This window comes from Lactuca virosa, chromosome 5, assembly GCF_052849685.1.
Source record: "Lactuca virosa cultivar CGN04683 chromosome 5, Lactuca_virosa_CGN04683_v6, whole genome shotgun sequence".
In the NCBI taxonomy this organism is placed as follows: domain Eukaryota; kingdom Viridiplantae; phylum Streptophyta; class Magnoliopsida; order Asterales; family Asteraceae; genus Lactuca; species Lactuca virosa.
In genome coordinates, this window is record NC_136430.1 from 413752165 (window position 1) to 413779320 (window position 27156).

The following is a 27156-nucleotide window of genomic DNA, read 5'->3' on the forward strand; positions in this document are numbered from 1 at the left end:
TGAAGATTGGGACGAATAATGAATTGCCTGAAATTTTGGACCCAGCTGGAGCATGTCGATTCGAGAAGGTTGGACCAGAGATGCCGATTTATGAGAAACATGGTGCCAACGAACTTTTGACATTAATAAATCAGAATTTGCAGCTTCATTTCTCAGCCTCCCTAGCAGACTTGTGCCCTATATATTGGATGCTAAGGCTCATTTCTCAGCCTCCCTAGCAGTGAGTAAAACCCTAAGAGAGAACTTCCCATCGTCCTTAGTGAGTATGTGTGATTTTGGAGCTAAAAGTGCCTTGGGGTGTTAGTGAAGAAGAAGGAGAGGAGCTTGTGGAGGCTAGAGCTTGAAGTGCAAGTTTGGATCTGAGATCTACAGAGGAAGGAGCTGCTTTTAGAGGTATAAAGTTCATAGCTTTCCTCTTCTTTTGGTTTGTTGTTGCATGGGCCATTTCTAGGGTTAAAAGTCCCAAAGGTGGAGACTTTATGAGTGTAAGGTGCTCCATGGTCCAAGATCTGTCCCCTTTCAGTGATATTTATGTTTTAGATCCATACAGTTTCTATCTTGGTCGCTGATATGAGATTATGCTTGAGTATTGGGCTTTCTAGTGTTAGGAAATGGTATATTTTGGGTGTTAGTGACTTGTTCAGCCATGCAAAGGCTTAAAGTCATCGACTTTATGGATTAAGAGGCTTAAAAATGGTCAGATCTAAAAGCTGGACGTGAGTCTTAACTGTTTAAGACCTCAAGAGCTAAGGGACTGAAACTGGGATTTACGCCGGGCGTAATCCCAATACGCGCGGCGTACGGGGTGGCGTTCCCTGATTCTGAGAGACTGCCGGGTACGCCCAGCGTACACATCTGGTACGCGCAGCGTAACCCGGAGGTGACTTTTGGTTGACTTTTAGGGTTTGGTCTATAGTGGGGCCTTTGAGTTATGAGAGGGGTAAAATGGTCTTTTACCCTTCTGAGAGTACTAAGAGGAGGAATAGTCTAGTCTTGAGAGATGTATTGATTGAGAGTATATATTTTACATGATTAGGCGGAGGCTATACCTGATTTTACAGAGTTCGAGCTTTACCGAGTTACCCGAGGTGAGTCTTCTCACTATACTTTACCTAGAGTGGTAACAGAGTTATGTGACAGAGTTATTGTATGCTATCTATGTGATTTGTGGCACGGCATTATTTCTATGTGATTTATGCTGTGTGTATACCAGAGTTAGGACCGGAAGGTCCAAAGAGCTAGGACCAGAGGGTCCACAGAGTTAGGGCCCAAGGGCCCACAGAGTTATAGCCTCGAGTGGCTAATGTGTGTTATGTTCTATAGTTATGTGCCAGTGTATTTGTATGCTATTTATGTGTTGAGATTTATTGTGATATGTGATATGCATGACCCAGAGTTATCAGAGTTAGGACCTTTGGGTCCATAGAGTTAGGGCTAAAGAGCCCACAGAGAGTTGGGACTGGAGGGTCCCACTGAGACACACTGACCAGAGGGTCAGCAGAGTCATAGCCTCGAGTGGCTAATATGTGTTAGAGTGGTATTTTGGGGAACTCACTAAGCTTTATGCTTACGGTGTTATGTGTTATGTGTTTCAGGTACCAGTGGTGATCGCGGGAAGGCGCCGGCATGATCTGTACACACACCCGCAGAGTTTATTATGATTTGATCTTGGGATTTGTAGTGAGATAAAATTGATACATTGTTTTTGAAAGCAATTGTGGATGAATTTATATGGTTTTAAAAAGTGAAAAATTGTTTTGAAAACATTGGGTGTTACAATATAAACAATAAACGATCATTCAGTTATCGTCTAGGAACAAAAAAAGCTCAAAGAAGAGTGTGTATGTGTAGAGAAAGGGAGATCGGTGAACTTATTGCTAACGCCATGGAGAAAGTTGGCAAAGAAGGTACTCACTCTATAATATTGTTATCCATTATATAGTATCTTATCTTCTAAAGAATGCTAAAAATGTCAATTTGTAGTTTTTTTTCAACATTTTGACTATTTTTTTTATAGTTTCTACCCGACAATTTAGCTGATGGTGCTGAAGCCTTTTCAAGCATTGGAATTGGTTATCGTTTGAATGTCTCTTGATGTAAGTTTTAAGTAATTATTGTTTATAGTCATTATTTTACTTAGAATTTTCTTTCAGGTTTTAGAGGCAAAGTAGCACATATAATAAGTACTATTAAATGAAAAAAAAACTTAGCAAAATTAAAACAAAAAAAAAAATTGATGTTGATGTTGTCTATACCGTGTAAATCACAATTACAAGAATCAATATTAGCACATATATATATGGTTAAGATTACAATTTTTAAACAACGTTCGTATCTTCGAAACATTTTGCATGATTAGTTTAAATTAACTATTGTACACCTATGTTATATCAAATATCCACACATACAGAACGTCGATCAGATATTCCAATGTATATATTAATTTTAACTAATCATTATAATTTTACAAATAAAACATCTATCCTTGTAAATTAATAATTTTTTGAAAACATTGATTAATTATTAGGATTAGTTTTGCATTTATATGTATTTTTTTATATGTCCCCCGCGTTATACGCGGGTCATAATCTAGTTAAATACATAAGAGATCGATGGCTCTATCTGGAAAGTTAATTGGTTATGTAGAGATCAGTAAGAAGGGAGATGTATTCCATGATCTCTTCAGGCACAAACCCCACGAGATAGTTGCAATAGCCCCTAATAAGGTTCATGACTGTGAACTGCATGATGGTGAAAGGGGAGCCGTTGGATCTGTCATCTCTTGGCACTACACTCATGGTACTTCATACACCAAATCCTAGTTCTGGTTATTTCATTGATTTGGATAGTACATAATGCATCATGGATCATTAGTTCAAAACTATATATGACATACCGACTAACGATAATTTCTTTTGCATTGATCTCTGCTTGAAAAATATTAAGAGGGAAAAAGAAAAATTTGTAAACAGATAATTGAAGCAGTGAATGAGGAAAACCACATGGCTGTGTTTAAGGTAATCGGATCGGAGGAGATTTAGTGGAGGAGCTATACAAGAGCTTTACAATCATATTGCATGTTGAACAAAAGGGTGATGGACAGGTGGCTACTTGGACCTTTGAGTTTGAGAAGCCTGATGTGAGTGTACCATATCCAACTTCTCTGATGGACTACCTTTGTGATCTGGTCAAGGACTTGGATGCCCATGGCCATGGCAGCACTAATTAAGTAGTTCTGCAACTTCTAGTTCTTCTACTTCCACATTAATTAATAAAAGAAGGAAATTAATGGAGGGAGGTTCTCTTTTTAGTCTCTTAATGCATGTATGTGTGCATGTTTCTTAAATTGAATGAAAGAATAAATTACTACGTACGTATACATAGATGGTGAATAAGGAGAGAAACATGCCCGGGGGTGTAGTATTTTATACAAGAATCTCTTTGAAGTAATGTGATATTCGATGTATTTATAAATGCATCAGTATTCTCGTTTCCCAATAATTGGTGTTGTGAGAAACTGTCTTTGGATTTCCAGTTAAAACAAATTATTCATTATTTGTCTATTTATGATCAATCTACACAAATAATATAGAGAAAATAGCAATAATAAATTAACATACTAAAATAGCCTTAAGCTCATAAGAAACCAGTAAGTTGCAATATAAAAATGCCGACTACAAAAGAAGACTAAACATTATGCAACATGCATGAGACATAACTCAAACAAATTAATATATATCATTATTTAACTAGGCACTACAAAAAAATACTAAACATTACGCAATATTGGACATAACTCAAACAAATTAATATATATCATTATTTAATTAGACCGAGTCTCTGTAATAACACGTAAAACACATGTTTATGCAACTAATCATCGTCTCATCGGAAATATTATCTTCCTCTACGATGTGACTTCTCAATTCCATCTTATTTTGCTGCTAGACAAACATAAATTCTACATGTTTTGTATCTTTATGATCTAAAATTATTTCGTAAGATTATATTTAATTGATGTTTTGATAAAACACCGTCTATATTCCAAAGGTAGAATCCTCATGTAGCATACCACCACTCGGAATATATGGATGAGCTTAATTAATCCAAACAATATATCATTCGGTTCATCAACTGAAAAATATTGGTGCACATGTTTGATGAAATTGATCTATTCTTAGAAAAAAATGAAAAATAACGGGAGTTTCAAATATATGGTGAAAGAAAAAATCTCTTTTATAGTATACTATAGGTTTAACTGTCATTTCAATTTAATTTAACCCTTTAACGTTGTATTTAAATTAAAAAATTAAGAGTTTTATACAAATTATTAATGTGTGATTTTAAAATTACAATGATTTAATAATTATCAGAAAGAAATTGAAAATTTATAAGAGTTTTAAATGCATGTGATGAAAGAAAACATATATATCTTTTATAGTTGTGGTAAAAGAAAAAGAAAGGAAATCTGTAAAAAAATCTCTAAATTTTAGTTATATTGACAAAAAAGTCAGTTCTGAATTTTTTTTCTTGTAATTTAGCCATTGAAACCGTAAATATCTACAACATTTTCCTTTGTGGCAGGAATGTATAATATGTTGGGATTGTGGTGAGATTTTATATTTATATTTATAGATAATAAATTGTTATGCAAATTGCAACCTTAAAAACAAGAAAAAGTGGTTACGTTATTGTGTTACACGTTTAAGTGTTGTCTTAAAATATTAAGTAAGTTTATCAAACTAATAATGTTGTGTAAAGCAACCAAAAATTTGTATTTAAAGCCAACGTTGTTGGCCATATTTTCCACAAACTCATCAACTCTCTCTTGTAAACAAGTGGCTTAGGGTTGTGACATTAATTCGAGAGATGGCTCTATGTGGAAAGTTAATTGGTCATGTTGAGGTCAGTAAGAAGGGGGATATATGCAACCTCTTTAGGTACAACCCGAACGAGATAGCTGTGATATCCCCTGATAAGGTTCATGGCTGTGATCTGCATGATGGTGAAAGGGGGGCCGTTGGATCTGTCATCTCTTGGCACTACACTCATGGTACGTAATAGGGCAAACCCTAATTTTGTTTTTATTTGTTCATTTATACATGCATGTTTAATGAATTTCTCTAGACTCTGGTGTCTTTATGGATTGAAATTGGATAGAACATCATAACTAGTTGTGTAGTTCAAAACTATAACATATATCGTTACCAGAAGGGACCCTTATTTTTATCGACGGAATAGATTCGTCAATAATTACCAACTGAATACCTTACTCTTATAGTGATCCTTCATTTGGTAAACATAGTCCACCGGTAATTCGTCTATACTTTTTTTTTCCGATCGTCGACACTTCGTAGAAATTTCCATCGGTAATAATTACCTACGAGGCTTTTCCCAACAAAATATTTTGTCAGTAAAACGGTTAATTAGTTTCGGATTTCCTTAGTTTCGGATTTCCGACTGAAACCATTGCCGCACATGACTTTTTTTCTTCTTCTAGAGTGATATTGAATGACATATTTCTTGGCATCTATGCATGGTAATAAGAGGGAAAGAAGAAAATTTCAAAACAGATAATCGAAGCAGCCAGTGATGAAAACCACATAATTGTGTTTAAGGTAATCGGAGGAGATCTAGTAGACGAGCTATACAAGACCTTTACAATTATACTAAATGTTGACAAAAAAGGTGATAAAGAGGTGGCTACTTGGACGTTTGAATTTGAGAAGCCTGATATAAGTGTACCGTATCCAACTTCCATGATGGACTACCTTTGTGATCTGGTCAAGGACTTGGATACCTATAGCAGCACTAATTAGTTGAGTTACTTCTACGTAAAGATGAAAATGGAAGGAAGTTAAGTGTCGGTCGATATGAATGTGTTTTTCTCCGATTGAAATAATAAACCACGTCGCTTGTGAGTAAGGAGTAAGAAATGGGTGGTGCTACTGGCGTAAACATGAATCTTTTTTTAAGTAATGTAATATATGACATATATATGTATAATTATTCTTGTTTCCAAATGATTTGTGTTGTTTGAAACTGTCTTTAGATTTCCAAAACAAATAATTCATTATTGTCTTGTGTGGTAAGTCAACTATGCAGGTTCGGGTATATTTAGGTCATTTATTTTAACAAGTTATAGGATTGGTTTATGTGGTTTGTCAAAACATAAGCTAATCCTTCTATTTTTCTGGATTTGGTCATTAAAACCTAAAATCAAGAAACACAGATCTTGAAGAAACCATTCACCACCATTCTCTATCACTTGATTTGAATAAAAAATCCTAACCTAAAAACCGATCCATATAGAAAACGAATATCAAAATCAAAGGGGTAGGGTAGAATCAATGGCGGCGGAGTTCAGTGGCGGTTATGCCGGGGAGGAGATCAGTAGTGGTTCCGTATGTAGGCTTCCAACAATAAAATCTCTTTCCTAGATCGTAGATTCGAGTAGTGAGATCACGCCGAAAAAATTACGCAAGTCGCTCCAGACCTTGCTGGAATAATTAAATATGCCACTCTAGATCTTGTCAAAAAAAAAAAACAAAACAAAAAAAAAAGACAACTTCCATCATCGCTATCATCATCGTTTCCTTACTCCTCTCCTTCCCCATGTCTGGCTAGATTCTAAATCCCTCCCAATTGCAAAACCTCCAACGTCTAGTGACCAAATGTTGTTCTTTTCTTGCTTGTAGGTTCTTTTTGTCCATTGATCGGTTTAGAAAGCACACGGGAATATGAACGGGTGGTAGTGGCTCCTTTAGGTCCTGTTGGTGAGACGGTTTTGCATGTTTTGAAGTAGTTGAAGGTTTTGCAGTGGAGGTGGAGGTTGTCGAGTAAGGGAAGAAGATGTTGTGGTTTGTAATGTTATAGGTAGCAATTTCAGTGGCTGTGGGTGTGTTCCAACAATTAAAGAAAGGATGGTGAAGGATGTGTTGGTGGTGGGTAGGTATTTTAATTATATATACATATTAATTTTTGGAAAGCCAAATGAACAGTAAACTTTTTTCCATTCAGACTTTGGCCACAATTGTTTATGATATTGACATTTTGGTCCCTGGGTCCTTTCAGATGGTTGTATATCCCCTATCCTAATAAGTAAGTATTTTTTATGCCACGTGGCATTCTCTAAGCCCTATCCTAGCTTATATTCCCGCTCATTTTATCAAAGTAAAATTCCTAAATTATCCCTCTAGGACTTATACAGTCAAATAATTTCCTCTTCAATCGGAAAATCACGAATTTATCTTCTAAATCTTCAATCATCCTCAAATCTCGGTCCCTTGATTAGTGCATGAAATCAATTTTCAAAAATCTTATCTTGATTTTGTTGATTTCGTTGTAATTTCCTGCTATTGAAATTTCTAACACTGATAGCAATAAATCAGCACACTAATAGCAATAAATCAGCACACTAATAGCAAGAAATCAGGATTCAATCTCCAAATTTGAATCAGCCTTTCGTCGACTTCCTTTCCCAGACGCCCCTTTGTTCATCGTCTTCATCTTTTCTCTCTCGGCAACTCAATCATGACACTACATATACGTATCCCCCATCGACTGTAATACAGGCGTAAGTACCTATTTCTTGAACCCTAATCTTCAATTTGGTGACAACAAAGCTTCCATCTTCATATTTGTCTACAATATATGTCTATGATTTTAGGTTTCAATATGAGTGTTCGAACAATAATACGAGATTTAAAGGAGAACTGCCCTACCTCATAGATGACAGGTAATTTGTTTAAAAATACATTTGAAATATCTTAAATATTATGAAGTTTCAGTCTTCTCATTTAATCAATTTAACAATTCTATAAACAAAAGAAAGCAATCCGAGGATCAACAGCAAATGCAGTTTTTGCATACTCAATCCATTTGTTAGAGTTAATTTTTGGCCTATAAGAATCTTATTTTGACGTATGTCGTTCTAAAATAATATTATTAATCAATGCATTGGGATCTGATTTTTGATATTCAAACAAAGCAGGTTTCGTTTAAACAATAGTGTTGTCGGTTACTTAGCTTTAACTGTTGTGATTTTTGCTCGAAATGTTAAACACAACAAGAAAATTGCTCTTTGGAAAGAACAAATTTGCTCAAATCACGGATATATAAAGCGAAAAAAACAATTCATATTTTCTTTTCTTTTTTACACTTTTACAAGAACACTATAATTTGTTTCTAACAAAAGACAAGTATAATTCCTTAAAAAGGTATCAACACGGCCATTCAAGCAGCATACACTGTTGCTCTTCTGTATTCATCCTAACAGTTTCTTTTTTGCTCTAAATTGTAACCAGGCTGAGCTAGAAGTCAAGTTCTGGCATCGATTTCTGCAATTTCGGCACAATATGTTCAAGAGTCAGAACTTGTAATTAATGGAACTTTACCAATATCACATACGGATGCAAATTACATTTGTGCTACTATCGATTGGTGTCCTGATGACAAGTGTAACTACAATCATTGCCCATGGGGATCGTCATCTGCTCTAAATCTGGTAAACACATCACACACTTTTCCATATATGTAACACAAAGTAAATGAAAATAATTTTTTTTGGTGGTATCATATTTTCAGGATTTATCTAATCCGATTCTTACAAAAGCAGTCCAAGGTTTGGTGGTATCATATTTTCAGGGTATCAAATACATTCATGGGAATTTGGTACTTCATTCATCTCAAATCCTTAAATTTGTTTTTATTTATATATGATATGTACATTCATATTCTTTATTAGTGTAGGAAATGAGTTGAGTGGTAATGGTGTTGGTGCCATGGTCCATGCTGAACAGTATGGGAACGATTTAATTGAACTCAGGGGTATAATTGACAATCTATACAGACGAATCCAGCCAAAACCACTGCTTGTAGCCCCTGGATGGTTCTTTGATAAAGAATGGTTTGCACTTTGCAAAGCTTCTTAAGGAAACAGGTTCACAAATTGTCAATGTCATGACACTCCATATGTCGTTCATTAAGCTATCCACTAAATGCCACCACATCTCTACTTCCATGGTCTCTCATCTGTTTCACAATAAATTATCTTTTTCTTTTCTTTTTTTTGTTGTTGTTGTGCAGACAATTGTTCTTTGCCAAGTAGAAAAAGTTAAAGAAGACATGTTCAATAAGCTATACGGTTCCATAAGGTTAGCTCTTCTATTTGCAACAAGTTGTATTGAGACTAAGACTCGTATCAATATGAGAAATTTTCCGTTCATTCCCTCACCTAAATATGGTGGATAGATGTCAGTGGGTTAAAAGTACAATTTTTGAAAAAGATACGAGAAATGCTCTTACTAAATAACATCACATCCCTAATCCATTTTGGTGCTACTCTCTCAAAATAAAGCATTGCTTCATTAGAGAAACAAGTTATATCTGATTACAGTACTAAAAAGAGAAATCCAAATCCTTTTGAGTATGCCCTCGAGTTATACTGCAATATCTTTTCTCTTTTTGGAATTTGATGTTTTAGCCGAAGCGATGAGGATAATTTGTCCAAGATGCATTAGCAGAAGCGAGTCTACACACGAGTTGTGTACTACGATTTCATCTCAATGCAAGTTCTACCCAAAGCCAACAAATAGTTGTTGTTTCTTACTGATTAAGGTATGCATGTATTTTGATTCGTTTAACACATCTTCAAGATTTATATTTATTATGGATATGATTCTGATGCACGTATTATTTTTATCTGATTGCATTAGTGATTCAAGATCATGTCATTGGTAGAGATTTAGAATATCTTTTCAATTTCATCTAAAGTCGATTAATTGGTATATAATTTCATAACTTTGCTCGACCTTCTTGATTGCTCTAAAGTATTTGTACCGGTGAAATTTTGAATCTTAATGTATTATTTCTTGATGTTGTGAAGGTGTTTGGGGCTTACAAAAAGTGATCTTATCTCTTGAGGTGTCTTGTTGAAGATGTCACCACCACTTGAAGCATCAATCATCCTTCGATCTTTTTCATTCATACCCTCATAAAATTGTTGAAGAAGTAGTTGTTCGGGTATATTGTGTTGAGGACAACTTGTACATAAGTTGTTGAATCGCTCCCAAAAATCATGAAAAGTCTCATTCTCCCCTTGACGAATCCCCAAAATGTCACTTCTTTGGCTTGAAATTCGGGAGGTGAGATAGAACTTGCTATTGAAGGCTTTGAGTAACTCTTCCCATGTGTGAATAGATCCCGGTGGTAAGTTGAATAACCACTCTCTAGCTTTATCTTCCAAGGTGAGTGGGAAGGCGGTTAGCTTGAAATCATCCAATGTCACATTTTCGGGCAACATGCTAACACATATCATATGAAAGGACTTCAAATGCCTTTGAGGATCTTCTCTATCCAAACCATGGAACTTGGTGAGTTGATGTATGAAACTTGACTTCAATTCAATCCCTCGGCGGTTTGCGGGATAAACAATACCAAGAGGTGTGTGAGTAACATCCATCTCCATCATTTGTCGAAGTGTCAACTCTTGAGGGGGATTGGGTGGATTGGGGTAATTGGGAGTTTGTTGCAAGTAATTAGGATGTTGTTGGTAAGGTGGGTATGGGTATTGTTGGGGATTGTAGATTGGTGGTGGATAAGGTTGGTAGTTAGGGTATTGGTTGTAAGGAGGTTGTTGTTGGGGGTACATTGGGTTTTGGTACATTGGAGGGTGTTGGTAATTGGGTTGATTAGGATAATGTACTTGTTGAACTTGAAAAACATTGTTTTGAGGTTGGTTGTTTTGGTGGAATTGTTGGTTTGGTGGTTGTGGTGGTTGATAATTAGGTTGGTTTTGAGGAAGGGCTTGATTCCAAGGTGGCATATCAATGAGAGGCTCTTGTTGTTGTTGTCTTGGTTGTTGGGGTGGGGTATTGGCATCTTGATTGTTTGGGTTGGGATTGTGAGGTGGAGTGTGATTCATGGCTATGTAGTTTTCAAACGGAATGTCTTCAAAGGAATGACCAACAATTAGAGAACTCGGCTCGGTGTCGGTATCACTTGAAGTATGAACTTGATCTTCTATGTTGATTAGTGGAGAAAAGGAAGAAGCTTGAACGAGTTGTTGTTGCTTTGCTTGTTTGGCTAACTTTTTCAACCTTTTTGCTTCTTTTTCAATTTCCGGATTGTAGAGTAGTTCACCGGTTCTTGTAGACCTAGGCATAAACAATCAAATAACAATAACCAACTTCCCCGGCAACGGCGCCAAAACTTGATGGGAAATGTCAAGTCCACCAAGCAAATTACACCATTTGTTTGCAAATAAAACGTAATATAATGGTAAAAAGGGGTATCGATCCTCGGGGAAATGGTTGTATTCAATCACCAATGCAATCTAAAAGAACTATAGTAAATAAACTAACTAACTACAATTAAACTAAAAAAGGGGGGGGGGTGTTATGATTGCTTGAAAACTAAAAGACTTGAATAACTAAAAACTTGCAATTAAGCAAGATAGTGAGATGCTCACAAAGTGGAGAGAGTTGGTTAACTAAGGCAATTCAACACAATGAACATTTGTGTGCTTATCATTAGGATTCAACATGAAGCTTATCATTCATCCCAAATTGGTTATAGCAATCATGAAGCATGATATGCCAAGATTCCTCTTAGGTAGTATGGAGGTTGGGGAAGCCCACAACACACCCTCTTAATCAAGATCAAGGGTTTAATTGAAGCAATTGAACCCAAGAAGTTAATTAGCCTTAAGAAAGAAGGAATCCCCAATTCCTAGAGGATGTCAATGCTTACACATCCATAAAGGAGCTATGATTCATAAACTAGAGATGATTTTTACCATCATAAAGCCCTTGTTCTAAGTTAATTCAATGATTCAATGCAAAACCAAAGAAATAAACTAACAATAGCTCATTCAAGTGCCAAGCTCATGATCAAAGCATTAAACAAGCATAAGAAATATGATCTAGAACCATAAACATAAGATAATTGATAATCTAGCATGAATCCTTCAAAAACCCACAAACATTCAAAGGTTTTAACCAAAGTTAACCAATATAAAGAGTTTAGCCACTCATGGCAATAGAACAACAATCACAAAAGTCTAATTGCATAAAGAAGCTACCAAAAATCTTGCAAAGATGAAGAGAAATGAGTATTGAGCTTCAAAAATCGCCTCCTACAAGTCTCCAATGGTGTAAAATCGAAGTTATGGCTGCTAGATCTGATCCCCCAAGGTTATGGTGAGCTAAATGACCAAAATGCCCAAACTGGGCAGTTGCGCGGGTACCCGCGCGACGAAAATTCCACCTGCGCAAATGTTGTTGTTATGCTATTGGTCCTTCATTCCACCACTCCACCCTTCCACTACCAAAGATTCCTTTGGTCCCCTCCATATCCATGTAATTCAAATCAGCCAATCATCTTTTATCTTCAAATGTGGATGCTCCAAACCCAAAATTAATTATCCATGATCCATCTTCACAAGCCCACTTCATCCAAGCCTTTATCTTTTTAAGCCCAAATCTCCTTTGGTGGATCCGCCAAGCCCAATAGCGCCTCGAGAGCCCACAAGTCTGTCTTCACTCTAATCCACAATCGCAATAAGCTCCAAAACCCTGCAAAATTCCTCATGCAACATAAAAAGCACCCGGTACGATCCATACTAAAGAAAATAAAGAATATACAATGCAATACTAATAAAAAGAGCTAAAAATCTAAAATAAACTAATAAAAATAAGGAAATAAAATAAGCTATCAGTTGCACCACGAGTTCACGTGGTGCAACTCAATCATGAACGACATCAATTACTTTACATTGAATTACGCATTTGATTATCAACCAACAGGTGACGTGAGTATTTAATGAGATATCTGTTTTCCGTATTAAATGCGAGATAAGAACTTGCAGAAACTAATAGCCAAAGTTTTGTATATAAGGCCAACTGTGATCGGCCATATTTTTCACAAAAACTCCTAAACTGTCTCTTCTATATCAGTGGTTGAAGGGCTGTGGCATTAAATACATAAGAGATCGATGGCTCTATCTGGAAAGTTAATTGGTTATGTAGAGATCAGTAAGAAGGGAGATGTATTCCATGATCTCTTCAGGCACAACCCCCATGAGATAGTTGCAATAGCCCCTAATAAGGTTCATGACTGTGAACTGCATGATGGTGAAAGGGGAGCCGTTGGATCTGTCATCTCTTGGCACTACACTCATGGTACTTCATACACCAAATCCTAGTTCTGGTTATTTCATTGATTTGGATAGTACATAATGCATCATGGATCATTAGTTCATAACTATATATGACATACTGACTAACGATAATTTGTTTTGCATTGATCTTTGCATGAAAAATATTAAGAGGGAAAAAGAAAAATTTGTAAACAGATAATTGAAGCAGTGAATGAGAAAAACCACATGGCTGTGTTTAAGGTAATCGGAGGAGATTTAGTGGAGGAGCTATACAAGAGCTTTACAATCATATTGCATGTTGAACAAAAGGGTGATGGACAGGTGGCTACTTGGACCTTTGAGTTTGAGAAGCCTGATGTGAGTGTACCATATCCAACTTCTCTGATGGACTACCTTTGTGATCTGGTCAAGGATTTGGATGCCCATGGCAGCACTAATTAAGTAGTTCTGCAACTTCTACTTCTACTTCTACATTAATTAATAAAAGAAGGAAATTAATGAAGGGAGGTTCTCTTTTTAGTCTCTGAATGCATGTATGTGTGTTTCTTCATTTGAATGAAAGAATAAATTGCTGCGTACGTATACCTAGATGGTGAATAAGGAGAGAAACATGCCCGGCGGTGTAGTATTTTATACAAGAATCTCTTTGAAGTAATGTGATATTGTGATGTATTTATGTATCAGTATTCTCGTTTCCCAATAATTTGTGTTGTGAGAAACTGTCTTTGGATTTCCAGTTAAAACAAATTATTCATAATTTGTCTATATATGATCAATCTAGACAAATAATATAGAGAAAACAACAATAATAAATTAACATACTAAAATAGCCTTAAGCTCATAAGAAACCAGTAAGTTGCAATATAAAAATGCAGGACTACAAAAACTAAACATTATGCAACACGCATGAGACATAAGTCAAACAAATTATTACATATAATTATTTAACTAGGCACTAAAAAAAATACTAAACATTATGCAATATGGCACATAACTCAAACAAATTAATATATATCATTATTTAATTAGACCAAGTCTCTGTTAATATCACGATAAAACACATGTTTACGCAACTAATCGTTGTCTCATCGGAAATATTATCTTCCTCGTATATATTTACGATGTCACTTCTCAATTCCATCTTGTTTTGCTGCTTGACAAACATAAATTCTACATGTTTTGTATCTTTATGATTTAAAATTATTTCGTAAGATTATATTTAATTGATGTTATGAAAAAACCCCGTCTATATTCCAAAGATAGAATCCTCATGTAGCATACCACCACCGGGAATATATGGATGAACTTAATTAATTAATCCAAACAATATATCAATCGGTTCATCAACTCAAAAATATTGGTACACATCTTTGATGAAATTGATTTATATTTAGAAAGAAATTGAAAAGTCATTAAAGTTTCAAATGCATCTGATGAAAGAAAAAATGTGTTTTTTATAGTATACTGTCATTTCGATTTAATTTAACCATTTAATGTTATATTTAAATTAAACAATTAAGCGTTTTATACAAATTATTAAAATGTGTGATTTTAAAATGACAATGGTTTAATAATTATTAGAAAGAAAATTTAAAAGTAATGGGAGTTTAAAATTTATGTGATGAAAGAAAAAAATATATCTTTTATAGTTGTGGTAAAAGAAAAAAAAAAGGAAATCTACAAAAAAAAAATCTCTATATTTCGGTTATATTGACAAAAATGTTACTCTTGATTTTTTTTCTTGCAATTTAACCATTAAAACCCGTAAAGGTCTAGAGCATTTTCCTTTGTGGCAAGAATGTATAATATACTGGGATTGTGAGTGACATTATATATTTAAGGTTATAGATAATAAATTATTATACAAAATTGCAACCTTAAAAACAAGAAAAAATGGTTACATTATTGTGTTATACGTTTACAAAGTGTTGTCTTAAAAATATTAAGTAAGTTTATCAAACTATTAATGCTGTATAAAGCAACCAAAAATTTGTATTTCAAGCCAACGTTGTTGGCAACATTTTCCACAGACTCATCAACTCTATCTTGTAAACAAGTGGCTTAGGGTTGTGACATTAATTTGAGAGATGACTCTATGTGGAAAGTTAATTGGTCATGTTGAGGTCAGTAAGAAGGAGGATATCTGCAACCTCATTAGGTACAACCCGAACGAGATAGTTGTGATATCCCCTGATAAGGGTCATGGTTGTGATCTGCATGATGGTGATAGGGGGGTCGTTGGATCTGTCATCTCTTGGCACTACACTCATGGTATGTAATAGGGCAAACCCTAATCATGCTCTTTATCCATTTGTACATGTTTAATAATTTTTGTAGAATCTGGTGTCTTTATGGTTTGAAAATTGGATAGAAAATCATAAATAGTTGTCTAGTTCAAAACTATAATATATATCACTACCAGAAGGGACCCTAATTTTTTATTGACATAATAGATCGTCGATAATCACGGAATGAATACCTAGTACTCTAGTAGTGGTCGACAAACCAGTGACAAAAACATAAACCCTAACTTTGGCGATGGATCAAAGACGGAAATCAATAGGAATAAAAATGTTAAATTTGTTCAACCACTTTCCTTCAATAAATAAGTTAAACTTGGTCAAAGTACTTATCCGTCGGTCGGTAAAACAGTCTGCTGGTAATTCGTCGGTACTTTTCTTTCCGATCGTCAGTAAAACAGTTAGTTATGGATTTCCGTCTGAAACGACACATAATTGTGTTCAAGGTAATCGGAGGAGATCTAGTGGATGAGTTATTCGAGACCTTTACAACCATACTAAATGTTGACAAAAAAGGTGATAAAGAGGTGGCTACTTGGACGTTTGAGTTTGAGAAGCCTGACACAAGTGTACCATATCCAACTTCCCTGATGGACTACCTTTGTGATCTGATCAAGGACTTGGATACCTATAGCAGCACTAAGTAGTGATGTAACTTCGACTTAAAGAAGAAAACGTAAGGAAGTTAAGTGTCAGTCGATATGAATGTGTTTTTCTCCGATTGAAATAATAAACCACGTCGCTTGTGAGTAAGGAGTAAGAAATGGGTGGTGCTACTGGCGTAAACATGAATCTTTTTTGTAAGTAATGTAATGTATGATGTATATATGTATAATTATTCTTGTTTCCAAATGATTTGTGTTGTTTGAAACTGTCTTTAGATTTCCAAAACAAATAATTCATTATTGTCTTGTGTGGTAAGTCAACTATGCAGGTTCGGTTATATTTAGGTAATTTATTTTAACAAGTTATAGGATTGGTTTATGTGGTTTGTCACATAAGCTAATCCTTCTATTTTTCTGGATTTATTTTCTATGTGTGGTCATCAAAACCTAAAATCAAGAAACATAGATCTTGAAGAAACCATTCACCACCATTCTCTATCACTCGATTTGAATAAAAAATCCTAACCTAAAAATAGATCCAAACAGAAAACGAAGATCAAAATCAAAATGAGTAGAGTATAATCAATGGCGGCGGATTTCAGTGGCGGTTATGCGGGGGGAGGAGATCAGTGGTGGTTCGGTATGTAGGCGTCCGACAATAAAATCTCTTTCCTAGATCGGAGATTCTATCAACGATAACGGATAATCTCCCTTTTTTATATTGATTCTATTCTTTATTATCCTGTTGTATTTTCCTTTTTTATCTTCTCATTATTTGTATTTATATGCCCTGTAATCTTTTGTAAAATATATGAAAAGAATTGGGGTCATACGTCTTATATCGTATCAACCAAATAAAAGATCCTTCTTCTAAAACAAAAATCCTAACTACGCCTCTTTTTTTTTCTACTGGTTTTTCTGTCCATGTTCTCGATCTCCATGGCAACAGAACATGATATCCCTATGAATACTCTTCTTCATATGCTTACTATTAAGCTCTCCTCCTCAAACTATTTAGTATGGAGAAATCAGATTTATCCTCTTCTCTCTCATCAAAAACTTCTAAGCCACATCGATGGAGAATAAGGAGAAGAATGGAAGGGTGGGCGAAGTAATTTGGTGGATGGAGAGTAAGGAGAAGAATGGAAGGGTGGGCGAAGTAGTGTCGGTTACTTTGGAGGAAGCCATTATAGTTCAGGTTCAGACTTCCATGTTTGTCGGACTTCAAAACAACACCAAACCTCACCTTCATCGCTATCTTTGCCACTATTTGTACCTTATGTTTCTCTGCCCCTCTCTCCATCTCTTCAAGAAAATCACCAAATTCCATTAACCACCATCTCCTTCGGCATCACCACTTTCTATTCGAGTTGCCACCTTATACCTTCTTTTTCTCTCATTTTCATATGCAAGACATTCATAATCCAATATCAGGTAAACCCTTATTTTTTGAACTCCAGAACTGAGTTGGAACTTTGTTCCATATTTAAAACTTTTTATTTGTGTTCTTCCTCTAAGCTGAAACTCTTTGTTTTGTTTTGTTTTGTTTTGTTTTTCTATTTTACATCTAGACACTACAAGAAATTTAGGTGTTTACCCACACATGTTATGTGTGGCTAGAAGACCTCTATGTGTTGGTAGTTGTCTTTAGCTATACCTAAATTAAGTGTCACTATATGTTGGCTCATGCCTGTATATATAGATCATTACCTACACATTCGTTATGTGTGAGTATAGAGCAAGTTATACCTACACATACATGTGTGGCTAAAACTAGTAAGTATGTGTAAGTAGAAGTACTAGAAATTGTTTGAGTTGTCAACGATGTGGCCGATGACATGTCAAATTATGTGGCACGCCCATACAAAGTGTTAGTGACACGTGTCATTCGATATGTGTGGATAATAATTGTTATATGTGTAGGTAAAGATAAGATATATGCAATATACAAAACAAAATAAATAAAATATAAAAGTTAACAACATAAATTATTATTGCTTTTAATAAGGAGTTGACGGTAAAAAAAACTTCTTTTGGAATGGAAATACATTAATCTTTGTTACAAATATTACATCAACAAAAGTTATCTCTAAGGGGGTGTTTGGCTTAGCTTTTGAGAGACCAAAAGTCTTTTTAGGAAAAGATCAATGGTAAAAGATGTTTGGCAAAAGACTTTTAAAAGCTATTTTTGGATTTTGGATAGAAGGAAAATCAACTTTTTGGAAAAGTCGGGAAAACCTGACTTTTTGCAACTTTTCCAAAAATGACTTTTGGCCTTTGAAAAGCTAAGCCAAACACCCCCTAAGATTTCATGAAATTGAAGACCATATACCTAACACAACCATTGTATATAGATAAGATTTTCCTACTTTTTTTCTTTGTTGTGTGCAAATATTACTACACTTGACTTGAGCATCACCAACATTTGGACGAAATTGTTGACGTTGATGTGGTTGGTTAGAGTAATAGTCAACTTTAGTCACAAAGAAGCGAAGATGCATCAGATTCGAGCGACTGTGGTGCACTCCTATAGCAACAAGAGGACCAGAGGCTTTAAGTAGTTTATCCATTTCAATGCGAAACTCTTTTCACACATGACCGATCTTATGATACTTGTCAATTGCATCTTAAAACATACAATTAACACTTGGTCACTAGCTTTCCTCTTCGTGGCCAGAACCATGACATCTTCATTTCCCTATATTAATGATGACCAGTTTGTAAATGAAAAGGACTGTAAAGTCAAAATAGTTGACATTATGTTGACATACCTGGTGGTTTGAAAAGAAGAATACATAGAATGTTTGTAATAAGTCGGCTTTCTTGGGTGAGGAGACCATGACACTTGTTTAGAAATGAAACATCCCAACTAGCACCTAACGACTTTTGCTACATTGAGATATACTAACAAATAACATAAGCAAATCACATGGAAAATTATTACAATTAATAAAACTTATATATAAGGTGGTAAAAACAGCCTTGCACATACTCTTGATTAAAGCCATTGACTTCCTCTTCAAAGCTCTCTAAGCTTGTAAATATGAAAGTTTATCCTGTCAATATGAAAGTAAACGGAAAAGAAAAGGAGAAATTCAATCTTACATAAACCAAAAAAGTAATAGTGTAACATAATAACATGAAATATTGCACCATCTGTGAGAACAAACACTAAAGAACATGATATTTCAATCAATTACAAATCAAGCAATTTGCATATCATCACCACGTCAACCTCCATTTCCACCTACAAACAACAATACATTTCAACCCAATTACAAATAAATACAATTTTTCAGTAATAATAAAAGCCTACGCAACTTTTCATACCAATATCAATACAAATCAAAGCATTTAAAAAATTCTAGACAGAAAGAAGATAAATGTAGGGCGGTCAATGGCAAAAGAAAATAAAGTGCAGAAACAACAAAGCGAGGGTTCAAGAGTACCTAGACGAGATCACTAAGAAAGCGCCGTCAAGAAAAAAAGACGACGTTATTGGTCGAAAACAGTGTCAACACTGACAGTCGGAAAAACGATGGCAACAAGATAACGCGAGTTAATAATTTCAATTGTTTCGGCAGGGGATTTAGTGTGGGGAAAAATAGGTAATTGCTAAAACGCAAATCGTGAAGCTGTAGAACGGTGAGCGACGAAGGAGTGTTACGAGATGAGCGGGATTTAGGTTTTTTTTGGCCAATATACATTTAACGGTAGGGGAAAACACAGTTTAAATTATTTGGGGAGAATGGGCTTTTGCCGCTTTGGGGGAGAATGGCCGGATAATTCGCTGATAATTCATTGCCAATTTCCTCCACGTCTTGATCGGTGATCTTATATCCTTTTTGTTAATTTATTTCTTATTTTTTTAAATCAATTTACACGTCGTTTTTTCATTTCAAAAATAGAAAACTTTTACTTACAAATTTAATTAGCAACTATTATTTGTAACTACTAGTTATAATTATCTACGCATATATTATGGTTTTATATATGTGTAGGAAATTAACTTACCATGTCATTTTTTGATTAGAAGTTATGTAATACATTTAAATACACATTTATAGATTAAGATTACGTGTTGGGAAAACATAATATTTACTTACACATATGTTTATTTTTAAATATGTGTAGGCAATTACCTACACATTACAAAAAAGATATACTATGTGTAGGTAATTTAACATACAATCGACTATCAAACTTGGAGGCAAATTTCCTTCTAATTACATTGTGTTACTAAAAATAATTATCCACACATATTAAATGTAGATGTTCTTAAAAAATATTATTGAGATTTACCCACACATAAAAAAATATGTGTAGGTATCTACCTACATTTAATATGTGTAGGTAATTTATGTGTGGGTAAATACCCTAATTTCTTGTAGTGAGATCAATGGGAATTGGAACAACAAAGGTACTCTTGAACTATCTTTTACTAAATAAAACAATTCGATTTGCTTCCTAATTTTGTTTTAACAGAATGTGTCATTCTATACCCATCGATTTTAACCTAAAGTTCTTGAGTATTCACTATCGACACATATGAAGCTATTTAACCTTCACCTTCATCTGTAGTTGGTGATATATTTGATTTGTTTATGTTTTCTCTTATCAATTATATCACTTTTTGATGTTTAATTCACTTTTATATCTCTTCTCACCTTCACTATACTCACAAGAGTTCAAAATTTCCAAGTATTGTGGTTGTGTCTATGTATATGATCACACACACACATATATATATATATATATATATATATATATATATATATATATGGTTGTGAGTGTGTGTAACTATGGTTATGTGTGACTGCATGTACTTTAACATATGTATGTATGTTGGAAATAGTGTCCAAGGTCATAACTATTGTTAATATTTGGGTTACCCTTAAAACCTAATTGAGCAATTAAAACACAAAAATAATTTAGGAGAAATTAGTTTATTAATTTGTTATCGTATGATAAATTAATTAGAAATTAAATTGTAACTAATTAGAAGTTAATTAATTGGAGGGACTGGATGTTAATTAATTAAAATGTTTAATTAATAGAAACAATTCAAGGGCGAATTCAGCAAAAAGATGGCTACTTTGGCATTAAACAATTGGAAGCCTATAAATCAGGAGCTAGAGATCAAACCCTAGATGTTCGAAACCCTAGCTAAATTTTGGCCTCCCCTTGCTCTCCCTAAGGTTGACGAAAACTAAACCCTTATAGTATTTGTGGGTTTGGCTTTTTCATCTCCCCTCTCCTAGGGTTTGTCACTTTTCTCAATTGGAGTTCTTAGGTGCAATTCGATTAGAGGGGTTCTACTTTTCGATCATTGGCATCTACGCAATATTGCAACAACAAGATCACAAGCTAGAAGATCTTTGGCCAATGAAGAGGTATGTGTTTCTTATTTATTTAGTAGTTGCAACAAGAGTATGAATATTTCACCAGAAAATTGTTATATGCTTCCGCTACTATATGTTCTTAGATAATATCAATGTATTAGTTCGTAGTTATTTTCACTATTAGGTCCAATTTGATTTGTGTAAAATCTTGTTTGCATGTTATGGTTTTCGAAAACTAGGGTTTAAAAGGTGGGAAATTATTGTTTTTGTTTTCTATGGTTATTTTGATTACTTGTGCCCTAGGCTAGGGTTTAATGGCCATGACCTTGAACCTAGTAATGGAAAGTAGGGTTTATTAGAAAAAAGTGTTGCATCGTGAAATGTGCTACATTAGACGTTGTCATATGAGTCAGATCCTAATGCAACGTTTTCTGAAGAAAAAAAAGGTTGCATCAGCAGACCCTAATGCAACATTTTCTAAAAAAAACGTTACATCAAATTCTGAATAGGCAACACTTTTGTAACCCTCACTTGTTTGGCAAGTTTCCTAGCTTGTTTTGCAAGAAACGCAAATATGAAGATTTTCAAATATTGGATATACCTCTTTTATTTGAAATATTATTTATAATAGTTTATAAATTTGAATAGCAGTTTATATTAATTATTAACATTGCGTCCTCACATGATTAATTTGAATTAATAAACACAAAATTTTAAATGGTTTAAATTTTGCCGATATATATATATATATATATATATATATATATATATATATATATATATATATATATATATATATATATATATATATATTAAAATGATATCTATATGTATAAGCTCTATACAACATTGTGTCCTAACATGTTTAAATACATTGTCACTCTTACAACGACTATGCTCACCAACTGTAATGCTAACAAGACAGGTTTAAGAGGTTGTTTTTGATAATGAGGTCGGATTTTAAAAGTTAAATTCTTACCACCCGCCGTGTTTTTATGTTTTGAGTGAAGTTATGAAAATGGTTTGATATTTTTGATATGATGATATTTTAGGTTAAAAGTATTAACTTAAAGTATTAACAATGAATCCCATTTTAAATATAAAAAAGTTTATTTTGTATTTATCCATTTATTTTTGTTTATTTTTGAGTTATTTATTTATTAATTATATTTTAAAAAAAGTTTGTCCACTTTTTTCATCTACCACATAAACTTAAGCCAAACAAATCCATCAATCTATTCATCACCTGAAAAAATATATATACTTGGATGAATTTCTATAAACAAATCAGGGCCAAATGGGTCATTTTGACAATAAAAGGCTCACCAACGGCTATATGACTGTTTGGCGAAAAAAAATCAAAAAAATTACTTTCCAATGTCTATGCTTGTGATTCATTTCGCAATCCGGTTTCACCTAAACCGGTTCCAACGCTTGAGTTACTAATCTGATTCAAAACCACCGGTTCGGTTCTAAACTGAAATGTTTCATACATGATAGGGTTCCGTTTTAAATCCTCTGTATTATGTGGACATTGTTAATTGACTAACTAGAAAGGTTACCCCCGCGACGCGGGGGCCAGAAGCTTTCAATGTTGTTTGCGAATCGATAAATATGACAGACGTAGAAAGTGCAAGGATGAAAAGCCCGGACTTTGCCCCGGACTGTTTTTTTCATGTTTTTATGAAAAAATATAAAAGTTTTGACTGCAAGGACCAGAAGTGTCAAAATGGCTAAAGAATTAAAGGGGTAGGAATTAGCAACTTTTTAGAAAAGGGATCAAAGTTGTCAAACCGTTAAAGTTTTGTGGCCAAACTTTAAAGATTAAAAGGTTCCTAAAAAGTGTAAAAATATTGATTGTAAGGACGAAAAGTGTCAAAATGGTTAAAGAATGAGGAGCAAAGTTGCCAAAAAACATCAAGTTTTTATGAAAAAATGTAAAAGTTTTGACTGCAATGACCAGAAGTGTCAAAATGGCTAAAGAATTAAAGGGGTAGGAATTTGCAACTTTTTAGATAAGGGATTAAAGTTGTCAAACCGTTAAAGTTTTGTGGCCAAACTTTAAATATTAAAAGGTTCCTAAAAAGTGTAAAAATATTGGTTGCAAGGATCAAAAATGTCAAAATGGTTAAAGAATGAGGAGCAAAGTTGCCAAAAAACATCCAAATTTATTATTCCTAACTTTGAAGCCCAATAATAATACACGGACCAATTCTGCCAAAAAAATGACAAGTTTACTATTCATTTTCTTCTTAACTTTAATATATATATATATATATATATATATATATATATATATATATATATATATATAATTGGTTCATCTTTACACGATGGGCTGAATATGGTCGCATATTTAATTAATATTGACATTGATTGTGGTGTGGTGTGACTGTCGTGTATAAATAATGCTGATCGTGGGTTACTTTCAAAGAGTGGGCCGATAATAAATTGGTTGAAAGTTTTGACCCTGCTGGACAATGTATTAAATACGTAGATAATGATGATTGTGGATTAGTCTTGAAGATTGGGACGAATAATGAATTGCCTGAAATTTTGGACCCAGCTGGAGCATGTCGATTCGAGAAGGTTGGACCAGAGATGCCGATTTATGAGAAACATGGTGCCAACGAACTTTTGACATTAATAAATCAGAATTTGCAGCTTCATTTTTGGAAACAACTTGTAAAAGAACCCAAATAAAGAGTAAATTATATTGAGAAATTCAATCATTACTGAACTATGTACATAGTTGCTTTGAAAAATCGTATAGAAATAGAGTGTAGCACAGACACAGAATGAAAGAAGACGAGAAGATGGCACGTAGAACATCAACTATAATTTGATCTTGCAAGTCAAAAATGCATTTGATCCTGATCGACATGGAGAACAATCATGATGATTAGATTATTGGACGTTGATCCTGACATGGAAAACATCAGTTCAATTAGCTTCACATTTTTTTAATTTGGCAACCAAAAGTGACGTAGAGTACAAGGCTTGCACCACGTGGTGCAACTGCTTCAATCATGAACGACATCAATTTCTTCACATTGAATAATTTGAATTACGCAATTGATTATCAACCAACAGTGGACGTGAGTATTTAATGAGATGTTACTTTTCCGTACTAAATGCAAAATAATTAGACTTTGCAAAAAATACTAAAATTATACATGTGGGGACCGGCCGGGTGGCCAAAATTTTGTATATAAGGCCAAGTGTGATCGGCCATAGTTTCCTTAAAAACTCCTCGACTGTCTCTTCTTCTATGTAAGTGGTTGAAGGGTTGTGGCATTAAAATATCTCTAAATATTATTAAAAGAGAATCTTTAATTCTAAACTGAAGAAATCAAAATCATTGATTGCATTTTAATCCTATATTTTCCACTATTGGATTATTTGCTGACATCATCTTTGTCAGTCATTTTATTTTTGTCCACCAAATTTATAAAACGTATATTACGTTTTAAATTAGAAAGTTTATTAATGACAATTAAATCTCATCAAAAAGTAAAATTAATTAAATTAGGAATTCTATTAATGACAATTAAATCTCACCAAAAATAAAATGAATTAAATTAAGAATTCTATTAATGACAATTAAATCTCACCAAAAATAAAATGAAAAAAATACCCCACCGCACCCTTATTACCAGTACCCCTACACTCTCTCCTCATTTATTTACATAATCTATCTAACCTAAGTTTTGTACTGGAGAAGAAAATAGGGGAAAGAAGAAATAGAATACTTGTGGGCGTCGATCTGTATGGATCAATCTTGTGTTCGATCATCATGGAAGAATTAGGAATGACATAGAGATAAATTTTATTTGGATTCTACTTTAATTTGATCGTAGTTTAGATCGATTTTGGTTAAGTTTTAGATTATGTTTATTTTATTCTGTTTCAACTATGAAGTTCCAATCTATAAAACCTTTCGATTTAAGTTTAGATCAATAATGGTTACGTTTTCTAAATCTGCTTCGATTTTTCTTCTTATGATATGTATTGTTGATTTTGATTTTTTAAGATATAGGTATCTGAGAGCAAAAAGATGGACACAATAGCACCACTACCTCTCATCCATTGTTTCGATTTGGAAGATATGTCCACTAGGTACTGAATTTGTATATGTCGATTTTATTTTTTATTTTTACGTTTTTTGTATATGTGTTTAGTCAATGATTTTTTTTATAGCTTACGAAATCGTGAATGGAAGATATACCCGAGTCAATGTCTATAATGCTTAACCCATTTGATCCCTTCCTGGATTTAGAGATGAAATTCAAACCCTTATACCAGTGAGTGATCCATATATCCTACAACTCAGCAAAACCCAGTAGTGATATTTGTTTTGATTTATTGTTAAAAACATCTTTTTATAAAAACACAAATTGGGCTCTCAGAAAGGAGTTATTCACCGATCCCTTTTTAATATTATAAAACATATTTTAGACTCAATAGCAAAGAAAATACAAAGTTTTAGTATACCATGTAAATAGATTACCTCGATAAACCTTATTGGAAAATGTTTATGATTGATTACTTTTGGTTGCTTAGTAGGTTCTTTTTTTTTTTTTGAAAAATTGTCTTCTAATTTATCTATTACATATTATTCTGTTTTTTCAAAGGAGAGATACATAGAACTCAGATTGCTAATTTTCGTTTTGTGTTTTTGGAATACGTTTTAGTTGTGAACTTGATGTTATGCAAGTACTCGCGTTGTCTGGGCATGCTGAGAAGTATAATAAGAACCTTGCACAACCTTATTCCTTCGTTTAACTGGTTTAAATTTTCTTATTGAGTTTACTTTCTCAAGGATAAATGGGTATATCCTACACTCTTGAAAATAGGGTTGGGAACATTGTGAGTATCTAGGTTTTCTCAGCAATAAGATAAAACATTAGTATAAAAGCTGCAATATAACCTTTTTTTAATTACATAATAATAACTAAACAAAGATATGTGAAAGATTATCTTTATAATTTAAATTGCAATATATAACATAAAAATCGTATTAAAATTTCATTATGTTCCGTTCCGTGCCTCACAAACATGTTTCTGGAACGGAATTACTCATTCTATTATCTGGCTTTTACGATTACATATCATTTCCATTTCTTTGTTGTTTTATTCTTTGCAACCTCACATATCTCAAAAAAAGTAATTCCGAAATCCATCACAAAATAGAAATGTTTTATAAACTCCTATAAGGGAAGAAGAAAGATAAGACTAAATGATTGTATGATGTTAATCTAATTATGATGTTCTTTCATCTCTATTTGCATGTTTCTAGCTTGTTCGTAGTATTGTCTATAAAATATTGTTGTTATATTTGAAAGTTCATTTCCCCATTTTTCATCTTTTTTTGTGTATATTTTAATCTTTCAAGTTTTTTAGAGTATTTGAGGGACCGTTTCTACTTGGGTTTGGGGTGAAGTCGAAAGCCCTAAAACTGGAGGGTAGTTATATTCAGAACCACTTGAATATTGAAGATTTTTATTCGCATTAATTTCAATAATCATATGTACCCTAGAAGAGATATCAGAACTATAGTTTATTTTTTTTATAACGTTTCTTCTATTTTTTTTAATGTTCTACATGTGATGGCTAAAAGGTATGATCAACCCTGTCTATGATCAAGGGTAATTTGGTAAATCTTTAAATATTACACTTTATTAAAGAGTACAAACGAATATTTTTGATTTTTGGTTCCTTATGAAAGAGACAAGGGTATAATGGTCCTT

General features: G+C 33.7%; 3 protein-coding genes, 1 long non-coding RNA gene and 1 pseudogene across 6 annotated transcripts; all 5 read left to right on the plus strand.

Moving 5' to 3' along the window:
- The first annotated feature begins 2612 nt into the window (after positions 1-2612).
- Positions 2613-3258, plus strand: LOC145110835 (kirola-like; annotated as a pseudogene).
- A 1556-nt stretch (positions 3259-4814) lies between these two features.
- On the plus strand, positions 4815-6042 carry LOC145116252 (kirola-like). Its single transcript, XM_079052610.1, has 2 exons — positions 4815-5053; positions 5548-6042. The coding sequence occupies exons 1-2, from the start codon at positions 4870-4872 to the stop codon at positions 5817-5819; spliced, it is 456 nt and encodes a 151-aa protein (XP_078908736.1). The 5' UTR covers positions 4815-4869; the 3' UTR covers positions 5820-6042.
- Positions 6043-8283: 2241 nt separating this feature from the next.
- LOC145116430 (uncharacterized) lies at positions 8284-11386 on the plus strand. Of its 3 annotated transcripts, XR_013712083.1 has the most exons (7): positions 8284-8506; positions 8587-8673; positions 8752-8941; positions 9088-9155; positions 9485-9618; positions 9717-9785; positions 9887-11386. It is a non-coding gene; the product is annotated as an uncharacterized LOC145116430 (long non-coding RNA). The 3 variants fall into 3 exon arrangements; XR_013712082.1 differs by having other exon boundaries at positions 8752-9155; XR_013712081.1 differs by having other exon boundaries at positions 8752-9618.
- Positions 11387-12279: 893 nt separating this feature from the next.
- Positions 12280-13862, plus strand: LOC145116582 (kirola-like). The gene is made up of 2 exons (XM_079052915.1): positions 12280-13181; positions 13329-13862. The coding sequence occupies exons 1-2, from the start codon at positions 12995-12997 to the stop codon at positions 13598-13600; spliced, it is 459 nt and encodes a 152-aa protein (XP_078909041.1). The 5' UTR covers positions 12280-12994; the 3' UTR covers positions 13601-13862.
- A 1384-nt stretch (positions 13863-15246) lies between these two features.
- LOC145112639 (kirola-like) lies at positions 15247-16127 on the plus strand. Its single transcript, XM_079048780.1, is given in 2 exon segments — positions 15247-15472; positions 15853-16127. Coding segments are annotated over 2 exon segments (480 nt in total). The 3' UTR covers positions 16107-16127.
- The last annotated feature ends 11029 nt before the right edge of the window (positions 16128-27156 follow it).

Coding starts and splice junctions, on each gene's coding strand:
- LOC145116252 (XM_079052610.1), top strand. CDS start 4,870: ATGGCTCTATGTGGAAAGTTAATTGGTCATGTTGAGGTCAGTAAGAAG. Junction 5,054..5,547: donor CTCTTGGCACTACACTCATG/GTACGTAATAGG, acceptor CATGGTAATAAG/AGGGAAAGAAGAAAATTTCA.
- LOC145116582 (XM_079052915.1), top strand. CDS start 12,995: ATGGCTCTATCTGGAAAGTTAATTGGTTATGTAGAGATCAGTAAGAAG. Junction 13,182..13,328: donor CTCTTGGCACTACACTCATG/GTACTTCATACA, acceptor AAAAATATTAAG/AGGGAAAAAGAAAAATTTGT.